Source organism: Lepeophtheirus salmonis, chromosome 5, assembly GCF_016086655.4.
Source record: "Lepeophtheirus salmonis chromosome 5, UVic_Lsal_1.4, whole genome shotgun sequence".
Taxonomy (NCBI): Eukaryota; Metazoa; Arthropoda; class Copepoda; order Siphonostomatoida; family Caligidae; genus Lepeophtheirus; species Lepeophtheirus salmonis.
The window spans coordinates 8,594,751-8,611,195 of record NC_052135.2 but is presented as its reverse complement, the minus strand read 5'-3'; the positions used below and the strand labels follow the sequence as shown (position 1 = coordinate 8,611,195).

The 16,445-nt window shown below is 31.2% G+C and overlaps 1 protein-coding gene across 3 annotated transcripts in view; it reads right to left on the bottom strand.

The window, feature by feature from the left end:
- The window catches only part of LOC121119126 (uncharacterized), a 60,106-nt gene extending 57,041 nt beyond the window's left edge, over positions 1 to 3,065 (bottom strand). Inside the window, exon 1 of one of the 3 annotated variants that reach the window (XR_011779969.1) lies at positions 2,785 to 3,055. Coding sequence is in view for 2 of the 3 variants with exons in the window: in XM_040713763.2 (XP_040569697.2) it covers positions 2,785 to 2,839 (55 nt within the window). In the remaining variant the exon portion in view is untranslated. Of the gene's footprint in view, positions 1 to 2,784 lie in introns of all 3 variants that reach the window. The other 2 variants (XM_040713763.2, XM_071888212.1) reach the window with 2 other exon arrangements.
- Positions 3,066 to 16,445: the final 13,380 nt, after the last annotated feature.

Sequence of the window (16,445 nt, the reverse complement as noted above, 5' to 3'; positions counted from 1 at the left end):
AACTAGTGCATGTGCTCATGAAAGACGCAAAGTAATGATGAGGTTTTGGTTGGAGTTACAGGTGTAAGTTGCATACTATTTCGTTCAAGGATACTTTTCAATCTAATAATGTCCACCAAAAAATCTTGTTTAGAGTGGATATTTCTTGGTATGTTAAAGGTAGACTAATGCTACTGAATTTTAAAATAGTATCTAACAAGTTTGATAACCCTATAAGGGCTCTGCTTGGTCCCATCTCGGAACTGAGATGTGAAATATTATAAGATGGCAATCCTAGTTTGTTGATGGCGATTTCAGTCATATCGTAGTTCATAATTTTATTGTACTCAGTGATGGAACTATCGCAATTCCTTATTTTAAAACGAACAAAAGACCAATTACCTTTCTTTTCGGTTCAAGTTTCGTCTATGGTGTCATCCTCCTCGAAAGTTTGTGGTAGGGTATACTTATGTTCAGTGTAGCAATTTCCTACGTTTGGAGGCTCAGATTGTCCTCCTAAGATGGACATGCCTCCTAAGAGGGTTGATGATTTCGTATTCAATATATTTAGTTATTTTCCTTTGCATTATTAGTAATTAGCTACAAACTGTGTTAATTAATAATTAAACTCAAAGAGCAAAACACGAGTACTTAGTTGAATTTTTTTTAAATTAACAACCTCAAAATGTTCCCGATTGGCATCACTGCTAATAAACACTGAAGTTAATAAAAAAAAACTTCGTTAGAGATCACCTCACCTACTTCTTGCACTCCTTCTCTATAAGAATAATTACAATTTGAATTTTAACCCATTCAAATAAAGGAAATTTTTTAATTCTTATTTTAGCGAATAAGACAACACAATACACTTTTCAAGAATTAAACGTTATTTCTAAGCGGTATAAATTCATTTAATAAAGCTACCCTTAATCTGAGAATGCGTAAAATTAAATACAAAATTTAATTCAAAAAACTAAACCCTCCTATCTCATTTATACAACTTCAATTGCATTCAAAAACAGGAGTGTAATCCCTTAAATGACACTTTATTATGACCTTTACGGGCTGGGGAATAGCCAGCAATCTTTTGTTCTAATTAGGTGAAGAAAGCCAAATTTACCGCATCGATAATACATGATACCTAAAGAAGGAGAACTCACAGGATCTAAAAAGAATTATGCGCACTACTAGCTATAATAGTAAGCATGCGAATGGATAATATACCTATGGTTCATTCCGACTAGCTGAAAATGTATTCTTTTTTCTTAAAGTATAAAAAAACAATACTTAAAGTCATTATTTGTCCGGCATCCTAAAATTAAAAAAAATATCTTCCCAATCAACGTCAATTTTCCGGGAAATGAGGAATCCATTATCAATATACTAGCTTTAGGTAAAGATGAAAAAATGATGATTTACTTATAATTCTCAAAAAATAACATGATCATTATTATTTGACATTTGCAATCGTTTGCACAAAATATTATGTGTCATATGGATATATATGTATGTATGATATATATACCTCTTTTTAGATAATGCTTTGAAGTGATCAATAAATATAATGGAGGTATATATGTGGAATTTCATCTTTAGATAGTTTTTATTTTTACCGCATTATTAATAGTATTTGTATTTTTTATACTCCAAATGGTTGTAATAGTTTATAGTCAAATCAGAGTATGTACGATGTATAAGAATCGGAAAAAGTCTTGATACCATTTCTAATCGCATTTTTTGATAAGTTTAGTGAATTAGATGGAAAAGTTCTTTTCCAGCTTTTATTTGATATATAGAGCATAAAAAAAAAAAAAAAACGATGGAAGGAAAAAGAGATTATATTGCCGTTATTATCTGAATATAAAGTAAATTTGTGTTATTTGAAAACATCTCAGACCCAAACTAGGTTTAGATACTCGAACATTTACGGATCATAAAAAAGATCTAAGGTATTTTCCGTATCTTAAAAAGCTTATAGTATTGTTTAATAGTTCTACTTTGCCCGTTGTTCCAAAAAAAATCGACCTATTACCTATATCGAAAGTAGCATTTCTATTAATGTTGATTAGTGCTGGGAGCAACATCTACATAAACAGTTGCATTATGCGGTTATTTCAAATGGCGTTAACTCATTAACAAAAAAATAAAAAATGTACAGCGTATTTGGTTGTCAGCTGTCTGTCTTTTTAAGATTCGTACAAGTTCGAGTAGCCAAAGCCAGTTCGGGTCTCAGATCTTTTCGCTTAATAACAGTTTACTTATACTATGGAGACTAGATTTATCTCTGATAATGTCACGCGAACCGCTGAGAAGGCTCGTGAGTAAAGTAAATAATAAAGTTACATTTCTACTATTCACTCTTATGTTCATGTTGTCCCTTTGAATTTTACAAATTCTTAATAATGCAATTTGTGACCCTGAAAGCTATTTAAAAAAGTGACCGTAGCAAAGGTTGATACATTTTTTATGTGCTATAGAAAACGCCTTATTCTACCGGGTATATCTCATTAAATATTTTAATGAAACGGCCTGTAAATTTAAGGTGTGGCCCATAAACACTTTTGTATGTAATAATGTAAAAGAATAAACAAATTAAATAATTGGAAATTGAATTAAAAATCTGCCGAACTTTCTAATAAGTTGTAAAAAAGGAAGGAAATGAGAAATTGGAGAATCTTTCACTTTTGATGATGATAACATCTTAGGTTTTCTTTTGAATGGTCATACTTATGTTATATGTAACTTTATTGAATGTTTCTATATATAGAGAGGTATGTATTAAGAGATATAAAAGACAAACTTTACCTGTCGACATTCTTCCTGATAGTATAATGAAAAGAATAAAACTTGTCAGAAACATAGTTTTTATATTTTTGTTCTGGCTGTTTCTCTACTTCACATTCACACTCTTTAAAATCTCGGTAATAAACAAAGTTAAAGTCAAAGAATCACTTAACACAAAAAAAATAATCGTTTCTCTACAATTATATTTATTCTACTTGATTTACATTTTATTCGCAGTAAATGTTAATATTTGTGGATTTTCTAATTGCATACTCAAATACTCTGTGGACAATTCTTTGATCAGAGAAGCATCATGGCGATTTGCCATACAATAAAGTTGACGAGAAAGTGAAAGAAGAGAACAAAAAAATAATAGGGTTGCTCATGATATTGCATTCATACAGCTTTTTCGTTCGGCGGATTTCCAAAATCCCAAGTGCAATTAGTAGCGAAGACACTCAATATATGTAGATATTACATACCCCGGTATTTGAAAGTGAAGAATAATAAATATATATTCATACATATATTTGATACTTGTATGCTTTTATATCATTCAAATTAAGTATGTCAAGGTGGCTTCAAAGTTATATACTTCTATACGTATTCAAGGAAAAAAAAGACACTCTTGCATATTTAATATAACGTTTGCTGTAATATACTTCCAAACATATTGATTAAAATCATTTCTCCAAAATAATGATATAAATCTTGTAATGTTATATCACTACTCTGAAACTTTTCAGTAGAAAAAATACTTTCCTCTAAATTTCAATTATACGTGTACCGGGTACAATATATTAATTGCAACACTTTTTTATTTTATTTTATTATATTTCGACTCAGTCGTGTAATTTTCTGCTGGAAATTTCTAAGAATCTTTGTAAAAAAATATTCAGTCTTAATCATCAATGCAGCCTTCGTCGACCTTAATGACAACATCCAGGTCCTACAGCTATTGATGATCTTATCTTCAGTCATTTTGACCTTGTGCTCCTCGATAAAAGCCTTAAAGAAGGCAATCAAGTCTCATTTTCTGAACTTGTACATAAGCTAGAAAAGTCAGGTTTGTTTTTTATATAACAAAATATGATTTAATTTCGATCTTTCAACTTTTATTAATGAATGAATTAGTAAGGGTTTAAATTTCAATAGAACGCCCGGTATAAGACCTTAAACGTATTTGAAAAACATTCTAAAATCGAAAAATACATATTTTCCCCAAAAAATATTATTTTATCAGTAAAATGGATATTAGTACTTCTTACAGTATACGATTATTATAGGTAACTTAACTCTTAATAATATAAAAGATATGAGGTTATTACAGGTTATTTTAATTATATTTCTGTATTTTTTAGGCCTATTCCACCAAGACTAATACAAAACTTTGAATTAAATCTAAGTAAACCTATTTAAATTTTTTTTTTTTTACATGAAAGTATTTTTTTCACGTAAAAAACGTTTCATAACAGTAATTTAACGAAGAATAAAAATGATTTTTCGATTATTTTTTTGAAATTTTGTTTAAGATGTAAAAAAAGTTCCAATTGGACACAATTTCGTTAAATAATATAGAAAGGGAAGTTTCTTGGCTATGTTGTATGTGTGCAACAAAAACCATTTAAGTATTCAATAGACTGAAAAAATGTATTGTTGATTGTAATTACTTTTAATTTAATTTTTTTTTATAAAAATGATACAATTTTAACCACCTCCAACACTCAATATAACAGATTTATATAAAATTAGAGCCACAGTTAGATATGCATCTAATTAGCTTAAGTTTTAGATTTAAGGGCTTAAATTGATCTATGTATAGTAAGAGTATTTGAAATGCATCTCTGATTTTATGTTAAACATTTATCTCAAAGTGCGTCCCGATTTGACAAAGACTTTACTCCTGAACAAGATTAAATATTATAAAATTAAATATTCAATATTCCTCCCAGATTAAATATTATAATAGTTTATTCACATCAATCAAGATATATGGGTATGAGTTAGCTTTATTTTGATAAAATCGTCTTAGACTCATATATTTAATAATAAGCTAAACCTGATCCGAATATTGATCTCTTTATTTAAATGTTGATAGCAATAGTCTCCTTGGGTCTAAAATTTGTTTTAAGGTATCATTAGAAAGTAGAGTTTATAGATTTTTTTACATATTCTTTTTTTCCAAGAAGGATCACATTTAAAAACAAAATGATAATTTTTATCTTCATTGGATATTCTTTTACAGTCGATTTCATGTTCCTGCAGAAAAAATTATGTCAGATAAAGTATTAAAGATTTTGAAGAAAATATATCCAAGATATTTCTATTTAAGCTATGATAATTGACGGAGTCTAGGCCCTTGTTATTTAGTATCTCATTTAAAAGTCTTATGGATCGATAAATCTTGTAATTCTTATCTATATCGGATTTTTCTAAAAAATCTTCATGATACTCTTAAGAAAATGATTCTTTAATCAAACTTTCTTTGTAAAAAAGAAATGTAGCTAATTTAAGGCCAATGTCTCAAATAAAAGCTAAAGTAAAATGTTGAATGAATTTCAAAAATGATGTATTTATTGGTAAAACCCATTTTTTATCTTTTGGTTTAAACCGGATAGTATAAATCGGAGATGATATGAGTTGTTTAAAAAAGCCTTGCTCGTTCGTCATTACTCATTTATATACTTATATAATATATTGTTAGATTTAGATTGAATATTGAATGTCCAGATCTCAAAATATAATTTAACTTTTTTCTAGTGATAAAATGAAAGACAATCTTTCACCTTAGCCATCACTTTTTGGATGGTAATTTAAATTATAAATAAAACCATCAAGAAAATGTATCAGCCATTATGATATAGTATGAATAGCTCATGGTCGATTCTTGATAAGTTATAGACTGATAAATTGAATTAATATCTTCAGTGAAATGTTGTTGATAAATTTTATTGATTTCAAAAACTTTTTTAATCTTACTTTATTGCATTTTCCCATTCAATTTATTGTAATTTAATACTTAATATTAAAGAGGTTGTGGAATATTATTTAAAATTTTCCTAAAAAATATGAGTAATGAAAAATCGTCTTAGACTCATATATTGAGTAATAACCTAAACCTGATCCGAATATTGATCTCTCTATTTAAATGTTGATAGCAATCGTTTCCTTGGGGCATTACTCATATGATCATTTGACATTTAAAATACTAATTCTTTCATTTACACAAAAACTACTCATAAAAATCATGTAGATTAGTCTATAAACTATATCTTTCAATGACACCTTACACCAATCTTTATACCCAGGTTGACTATTGCTATGAACGTTTAAATAAAGGGATAGATTATGTGGATTAGGTTAACCCTATTACTTAATATATGATTCTCACACGATTTGTTGAAAATGAATATAATCATATAATAACTCTTACATATTTTGATTCTAATAGACGAATTACACTATCCAACAAAATCATATTTTTAAGCACTAAGAAGCGCTTGTTTTTGAAAATAGGGATAATTCATTTGAATATATTTGAGACACTAATGTTAAAAAATTATAAAACGGTTTTTAAAATGTATCATGCTTATAACTCGAGTTATCTTTGTCTATAGTTGAAAATAGATGCTTTTTATTTTAAGGCTCATAGCTTCCAGACCAATATATTTAAAAATATCTGATTTGATAGCTGAAATTCTTAACTTTAATCGATAAAAAAGAACCTCCCCAAAAACTTTCTATACCATTTTCAATTTAAGATAAGGCCACGGGAATATTTCAAGGATAAAACTAATTTTGAAATTGGTGTCATAGGAAAAGTCAATTTATTTTAATGTCATATATGACAATCACAGGCATCGTTCTGATGCTCATAATGTTGATATTATGAACACCACACATAACCTCATCAAGGAGGGCACTGACCGGTCCATCAGGTCAATCTCCAGGGAGTTGGAGGTGTATCACATCTTAATGAATAAGATTGTGTCCAGGAAGAGAAGAAAAAATGAGGACTGTAGAACTCAAAAAGTGTTAAATGAAATTTCTCTAGTGAGTACGATCCCGAATTCGAGATGGTAGTACAACAATAGAGAAGACTTTATGTGTGGAAAGTAATCCTTGACAGTGAAATTCCAGCTGAACTACCACTGACCACTATGAATTGATTTTGTGAGGGTTTACACCGTGGACTTCCCTTGAAACTTAAGTCAACGTCAATGTCATGGATGTCTAGATGAGAGATGCTCATGGTCAAGAATAAAAACTTAATTATTCTTTGGAATCTTCATTCCATGATTTCCTTAAAATACTTTATTTATTTTGATGCATCACCAGAGTCTTAGATATTGATTAATATATTTTTAAACAATGACAAAAGTGGTAATGGTAGAATATTTCCTGCTATTGAGTTAGTAATCTGTTTATTATACGTCATAGATTTATAAAAATTGTAATTTGTATGTAATTGTTTCATTGAAAATAAAGATATATTATCGAATTTATTATTTAATTAAGCATCATGTCTCAATCTGTATATGTTTATAAATCCTGATCAAAGCAACTCTTTGGTGTCAGCGAAAATGTTGCTCTAATCCAGAATCAGCTCTTTTCCAAAGTCTATTGAAAATTTTATTTTTCAGAAACCTACATTATAAAATAAGTCAATTTCTTATTGGTTTTAAGCCTCTATATTTTTTAAAGTTTTGTCTATATAGATTGTTTTAATACATTTGTTAATTAATTTCATCAAGAGTTTGATTGTTGAATCTAATGTATTGTATGAATTTAGTCTCTTGTGATAAGGAATTGGATATTTGTGTTTGTGGAACGTTCATATTAACACAGTTCAGTTATCTCTGAGATGGATATAGTGAAAAATAAACATACTACTAAACTTACTCATGAGCACTTCGATCAAATTAGGGAGATTTCCACAATTAGTCGTGATACTAACTTTAAAAAGACAGCTCAGAAATAATTTGTAAAAATATTCAAACTTATCACGTTTACATTATTTACTTTCCAATTAAATTAAAGCCAATTATTAAGGCCCACGAGATTATCTCTTAATCTCATTTTGGCTAACACCCAAAGACTTTTAAGAAACCTGGTATTGCCATTACTGTCTATCAATAATACATTTCTCTATTGCCTAGTTTTGTTATTATAAATATGTAATTACATCGATATACAGGGTCGAAACGCTATTGACGCCCGTTTTTAAAAGTGCAGTATCTATCCATAAATAAGGCCAGACTGGCTAACTATGTTAATCAGCTGATAGTCGGTTTACAGAACCTGCATAATCAAAACAAACAAAAGACTCAACTATGAACGGGAATCTGAAGTAAGTGATTCGTGGAGCCATGGTGTGGATTTTGCGCACAATGGACCAACGAGGAGATAGCCCAGTTCAACAACTTGTTCTATATCACTTTAAAGAACTTCAGGCGCATTTATAATGAATATTGTGAGAAGGAGGGGACCCCAAAGAGTTTGGATTAAAAAGAAACAATCACAGGCATCGTTTTGATGCTCATAATGTTGATATTATGAACGCCACACATAACTTCATCAAGGAGGGCACTGACCGGTCCATCAGGTCAATTCCAGGGAATTGGAGGTGTCTCACACCTTAATGAATAAGATTGTGGAGAAAGGCATAAGATACAAGTCATATGCACTACGGAGAGGCCAGTTCATGAACACTCCAATCAAACGGAGGCAATTTGATATCAAGAAGCCCCTAGCAGCCCCGAGCTCAACCCCTTGGAATTTGATGTGTGGGGAGTGGCTGAAAGGGATATCAATTGTTATCCTCTCAACACCAAGGCATCTTGCAACACCTCTATCATCGAGGTATTCAGCCATATTCCTAGGAAGAACATCGTCAAGGCATATTTTCGCGTGTGGCCCCGCCTGGAGTATATTCAAACATCAGTGTTTATCTTTGGCATCAAGTAGTATTCAATGTAAGTGCTCAGTATTCTTTCATTCATGTAGTTTCATCAAGACTTATTATAAATATATCCATTTAATGCATACAAATATCAAGTTTGAGCCCCCAAAATGGTGTCTCCTTCAACTTTAATCACATATATGATGTCTTTGAAGAGGTTCTACAGAAGTTGATAACGAAGTGGATATTCCAATTTTCTACACTTTGTATGTAAGAGACGTTAACCAGAAATATTGTTATCACGTATCAAGGATTCATTCCTCAAGATGTTTAGATGCCTCCACATTGAGCAGGTAAATAAGAGTCTGTTACAACTTCAGCATCAACCTCCATCCATAAACAGCAATCCAAGATTAAACACGGAAAAGAGATTTATCATTTTCATTTACTCTAAAATTCACAAGTTTGAGATATACCGCACATTCATCCTTATTTCAAGCTCCACAGACACAAGATGACTCATTCCTGAGCAATAGTGAGAGAGGGTTACAAAAGACGGAAATTCAAGGGAGTTCTCGGAGATATTCCTAACAAAAATGAAATCCTACTGGTCGGAATTTCGTTGCCAGAGAGACATTCACTCTTCTTCTTTTGTAGTTTTTGTGATCTCGCAATTAGGACCTGTGTTCATCCTAATTGCGAGATCCTACTCTCAGGAAGGATTTCATATAACAATTTTTAAGTTCTACGGCCTCCATTGTTTCTCTTTCTTTCTCTCTTTTTCTACAACTTTTATTTTCTTCCTACCTAGCTATGGTATGAAAATATTTGGTCAGGGGGAAATAATTTCGTATTTTTTACTTTATTTCATTGCTTTATAAGAAGTGTATCAATCATCCAATTTAAAGCAACTATGTCCCGCTCTGTTTGATAACTTGTTGCCAAGGAGAATCGAACTTGATAATATCCTCCTCGTAGAAGCTCTTGTCCCTATTGGCAAAAATAGGACAACACTTTTTCACAGGCCTATATTGTGACCAATTTGTATCCCCAATTCCATTGCCAATATATAGGAACAGATAGTAGTCACTTGGTATCAGGTCCGGACTGTAGGATGGATACATACGAACTTCCCATCCAAGCTCATGGAGCTTGTTGTGCGTCATCACAGATATGTGCTACCGGTTATTGTCTGGATGAAACACGATTCCTCTTCTATTCGAGTTTCTTTTAGTACCCATCCTTCTGTTTTATGAACGATGTCCTGAGGGATGTGACAACTGCTAACATGACAGTCTACCTCGATAATTTCTATAATTTTTTGGCGACATTTTCGATAACAGGCCTACCAGCGTGTTGTGCATCATTCACCTCCGCGACACCAAAATGAAATTGCTTGAACCACTAATCGAAAAAGTATCGGGCACATAAACATCAAAAATATTATTGGTAGCTTTCAAACTGTCATTCCCTTTCAAGTAGTAAAAAGTAAAATATGGCGAATTTCTTCCTTTGAGACCTCTATTCTCGACGCTCGATAATTTATGACTGAAATTTCCAAGCACAATGCTGTGCAAAAAAACACACCTTTGCAAAGTTTTATCGAGTTTGTGACCAATAATGTATACATATTTAAAAAAGGGAGGAGAAATTACTTTTTAAACAAACTGGTATACGCACTTTTTTTAATGAGGTCAGTTCAAAAATTAGTTCTATCCTTGAAAAATTTCTATGGCCTTATCTCAAATGAACAACGATATAGAACATTTGTCTCCTGTCTCATATATTCTTCTTATTATGTGTTGTATAATATTTTAACAACCTTGTTAATTTTTGAGTATATTCTAATGTCAAAATTATATTCGACAGACTATAAAATAATTCTTCTGTTCTATCAACATCTGTTATTTTTTTTACAACAAAAATCAATTCAGAATTAAAAAAATCGACACTTCTTCTTTAATACTTTGTCCTATTACTATTTTTTTACTGTGTCCAGTTCAAGTCATCCGAAAATAAAGAATACTTTAAAGAGTACTCTATATCCAGTGAAATAATTGAAATAACTTTCTTGTCCAAGTAAAGGCTTCTGAGTCCAAGTCAAGTTATGAGTTTTTAATTGTGTATCAAGTAGAGTCGCAATTCTTCAAAATATGGACTCAAGTCCAAGTTGATTTGCCAATCTAATGTCTTAAGTCCCACATTTTGTTATTACACATAGTTTCATAAGTCAGAAACAAGGACATACAAAGTGGCCCATTAAAATCTGAACACTTTGAATTTTAAACTTCAACAAGATATAACTTATTAATTAACAATAGAATTTCAAGAAAATTAATACTCTCAATAGATGTGTGATTTTTATTTGTTTATTTAAATTTTAAATTAACAAATTCAATTTATTAATATATTTCAAATGATATCTTCCACAATAGAAAAAAATTGTATTGTTTTTTAGTTATTTAAACCAAGCAAGCCGTGTTATAGTCTCCAAACTATAAAAAACTGACCTGAGGATGATGTTATACCCTTTCTTTTTAGAAAAGTTATATCCTTACAGAAAAAATGAAGGCCATCCAGGCTCCCATAGAATAAAATTGCTGAAGGATTTGAAGTCCAATAGTAACCGAATTATCTTTTTATTCGGATGAGAAACAATGGACTGTTGACAGGTCCTACAACATCCATGACGAGAGATGGTTTGCCATCTAATTCCTCCCACGTCTTTAAAACCAAGTTTTCGGCCTACATAATGACCCTTGGTTTATTGGGAGAAACGGTAGTGTCATGCCCCCATCTTCTTTGAGCCAAAAGAGAGGATGGATGCTGACAGATACTGTGAACTTCTGTGGGACAAAGTGATACCTTGGCTGAAAGCTTAGGCCAATATTGTCTACTTCCTGTCTCAACAAGACTTGACCCACTCTCACAAAGTGCACAAGACGTTTTATTTGAAGAATAGAAGGTGTAATTTTGACACCTCCAACCCTGGCCCTCGAACTCCCACCTCATCTCATGAATTACTTCTTTCAGGAGGAGTTAAAGAGGCAAGTATCTTCCATTTACACAACAGTATCGACTCCTTGAAGGTATCCATCTCTAAGTACTCGAATAAAGTCTTCGCCACAGACATGGTTAAGGCCTGCAAATCCTTTAGCCTCGTATCGAGCGAATGATTGGAGAAAATAGCAAACACATTCAAAGATTTTTTCTTTTGTATTATTAGAACTTCTATATAAAATTTCAAAGCTGAACTTGTTTTCCATATTGATTATGACAAAGTTAAAGGTAGTCCAGATTTACCTGAACGGCCCTGTATGCTATGATCTTCACTTTCTTTTATTGGTTGACCATTTTAAATAATAAAATTACATTTTTTTTTAGCTTACTAATGTGTATTTGTAAGGAAGTATTTCATATCTTCAGAGGAATCAACATTATTGTGTCGATTCCGATACTTCAAAGAAGGCCTATTATTGCCATTTCCGATGCATTGGTGCAGCTCTGTCATTTACAACAAATAAATCATCTTTTTATGATTGAATCAATTTTCTTCGATTTTACCTATGATAAATCTTATCTTAGTTATATCAAATCATGAAATACATTAATGTTAAAGACTAACAAGTTTTGGAGTTATAAATGTACAAATATACCACTGGGTAAAAATAATAAATATAATATACAATCATTCCTCAATCCATTATGAGTAATACCATAGAAGTGATTTATAATGTGTATGCCATATTATAAGTACTTATGTAATAGGTATACATACACCATTAAGTAAATGTGTTGACCATTGGCTCCAAGTTTTTTCTTTATTAATTTCCTTTAACAAATTACATATGGGTAGAACAAATATATAGGGTGGGGATTTGAAATATGAAAATTTAAGGATAATGTATATTAAAATTTATTCAATCAATAGCTATTCACAAACGGTTTAATTTTTTGAAAAAAAATGTGAAAAGCTTAATTTTCTGTAAATATCTTTGATTTAAAAAATATTTTTAAAAATTTATATTTGTAATTTTTGTGAATAACTATGGACTTTTGAAATTATTTATAAAAAAAAAATCAAAAAACAATATATCATATATATATATATAATCATGCAAACGCCCCTGACTAATCTTTATTTGCACTTTTTACAGAGAGTCAATTGAAAAATTTCTCTAATAATAGGTCTAGTAAAGGGAAATCCATTATTTTTCTGATAGTTATCTTTACTAATCTGGATATTGCGTTGTATAATTCCTATGGGGTTAAGCGAAATGGCATTATAACAATAAGATTTTGTATTAAAAGTTCTTCTTACATAACTTAATATTGCTTAACTCAGTATTGTTCAATCGAACATTGAAGATGGAGACAGGCAAAGAGAAAATCCATTATATTTTATAGTTTTTCTTTAATAAAGGCAAAAACGCAAGCAAGGCGGATAAAAAGTAAATATTATTTATGGTCCATATATTGTAACATCCAATCCTGCACAATTTTAGTTTTGTAGATTCTATTCCAGTAATTTTTATGTCAAAGTTGCACCACGCTCTGGACGACCAATAATCGAAAACATAGATAAAATTATGCAAATAGTCGAAGCAGACCATCATATAAGCACTGTTTCAATTGCCCAAGAGCTAAACTTTGTACAAAAAACTGTTTGGAGCCACTTAAATAAGGTTGGATTTGAAAAGAAGCTCGATGTATGGGTGCCACACGAATTAACTTAAAAAACCTCATGGACCGAATTTCCATCTGCGACTACCTGCTTAATCGTCTTCAAATTCGATCCATTTCTGAATTGGATGGTTACACGTGATGAAAAGATGGTCACTTACGACAACATGAAGCAAAAACGATCGTGGTCCAAGAACGGTGAGCCGACGAAAACGGTGGCTAAGCCTGGATTAACGTCCATAAAGATTTTACTGTGTGTTTGGTGGTATTAGCAGGGAATCATCTACTATGAGCTGCTCCCCCTATGGTCAAACTCTGAATTTGTAGTCAACAATTGGACCGTCTGAATGACGCCATCACGCAAAAGCGCCCATCTGGAGGGAAATTATTTTCCATCAGGACAACGCCAGGCCTCACACATTGATATTGACTCAGCGGAAGCTCTGGGAGCTTGGTTGGGAGGTTCTTATGCATACACCTTATAGTCCAGACCTAGAACCAAGTTATTACACCCTGTTCTTCTCCACGGCAAATTATTTTTTTGGTAAAAAATTTGTGTAAATCGACTGTCCAAGTTGTTAGCCAATAGGGACGACTGTTTCTATGAAAGAGGCATAATAAAAAGGATATCAAAATGGCAACAAGTTATACAACAACCAGTGCCTATTTTACCTAAATTGGCTAATTTTTACTATGCTGAATATAAAATTGAAATTAAAGGGAAAACCATGGATTTCTTTTTTTACCAAACCTTATACATATATATTGTAGAACAATAAGCGAAGTTATCTTAACTTTAACAAAAACAATTGTATATTTACGTTTAGTTTTCAACCTACCTAGGTATATATATTATACTGGAATCAGTTTATGAGTTCAAATCCCAGTTTCTCCTAGAGAAGTAAATATACATATATTTATCAGTGATGTATAATATATGTCCGCTGAAACAGAAAACCAACTTGCTCACCCTTGGTACTCCACATATAGTAAAGACCAATCGTGGAAAACTGCCAGAAGAAAATTGCCTATGGAAGATTGCCCTGTAGAAAATTGCAATGGAGGAAAATTGCCAGCTAGTAAAATTACCCCGTAAAATTTTCAAACTTCATGATGAAGAATAACCCAATTTAAATTCCTTAATACTATTATTAAAAAGCTAATTTTGGCAGCAAGATATACCATAAATGAGTCAGACGAAAACCAGCTAATTTTGAGGATTTTGATTAATTTTATTTTAAATTGATCAAGGATGAGGCAGAAATTTATGCTTGCGATCAGAAGATTGTTTGGCTATTTTGGTCACATGATGAGTAAGGGATGATGATGTTCGCCAAAAACTTTTAGACAACACTAAACAACTTTATTTACCTTTTGTAGAACATTGAAACTGTAAAGAGTAATAAAGAAAGTTTAATGATTTAGTATTAGAGGTTATTAATAGAATTTCAAAGGGTGATAATAATAAAAGTGGATTTGAAAGAAGAAGAAGAAGTAAGAGTCAAGAAAAACCATGGATAATGGAAAAATAGGGTTAACAATAAATCTTACTTAATTAAATTATCAAGTAAACAGATTAGTTCACCCATGAAGATACCTAAAAATGTCGTTATGGGAAAATAACCCCAAATCAAGACACTTTGCAAATTGATGTAGTAAATGGATATTGATAAATGCCTCTGGATGAGAGAGGTCAGAAGCTAACAACATTTATAACACCATATGTTAGATTTTATTTTTTCTACTGGTAATTGTAGATGCGATCAGGTTTTGAAAGAATTCATAATGCTTTTATAGTTGTTGATGACGTCCTTGTGGATGATGGAAATTTTGAATGACATGTTAAAATTGAAAATATTAGTAAGATGCAGAGAATATTGTATTACACTAAGAGAGATTTCAATTGCACGTGAAGAAATGTTTTTTTTTTGGCTATACATTTGTAAAGATGGGAAAGAAGTTAAAGGCCATCCATGAATTCCCAATATCTACAAATAGAACAGACCTTAGATAATTTATTGGTTTAGCAAATCAACATTCTTGCTAAACTATATTTGTTGCATCAAGGAATGACTAAAACCAAAAAAAGAGCGAGAGAGTCAATTTTCTGGCTTGGAATAAACATTGAAATTGACATGATTATTGAAAACTGTGAAATTTGTCAAAGAAAAGCACCTTCACAATACCAAGAGAGTTTGATACCTACTGATATACCACAACTAATACTTGAATCCATTTCTACAGATTTGTTTATGGAAAATGGAAAATCTTACCTATTATGTTTGCAGTGTCTTAGAATAGGAGATTATGGACATTCTAAAGCTGAAACGTCTGCTGATTCAGTAAATATATCTATAAAAACCCTACTTTAAAAAAAAAAAAAAATTAATAGAAGTCATTGTTTATTAAAAAGAATAATTTTTCCGTGAAATTCCCCGCTTGTGCTGCTTTTGGATGCCGGAATAAGCATTTTCCATCGAATCGAATATATCAATTTTTTTTTTCCAAAAGATTTACACCAAAATAATACTTGTTACGTGTTCTAAGATGGAAGAACTACGAACCAAAAGGCTTGCATGTTTTATGATATGCTCACTTAAAAAGAGGAAGATATTTTTCATTCAATAAATCGAAAACGGAGGGATTTAAGACCTGGTACAATCCCATGCAAATTTTCCTACTCTAAAGAAGCAAAACAAAGAAAACACTTAATTCCATGAAGTAACATGATCAATCGCTGTTTAGCTCAGATAAAGCCTCAGTATCCACCTACAATTTATCTCGAGTCGGAGAAGTTTGAGATATTTCATATGAAAATGACACAGAACCAGGACGTTGTATACTCCTTGAACACTCCTAAGCCAATTCAAAAGGTATTGTATTTACATCATAAGATGTTATAAAATGTATGAATTGTTTATATAAATTTAATTTGTATATTTGTATCACTAACACTGAATTTTATTTTTAGTAGTTGAACCAGTTTCCAAAATGGGAGCTCCTCAAACTATTGAATTCAAGCCTGATGTACGAGAGTGTTCCACACAAACTGACCAATTCCATCCTAATTCAGGGGAGTATGTCACATCGATTGTTC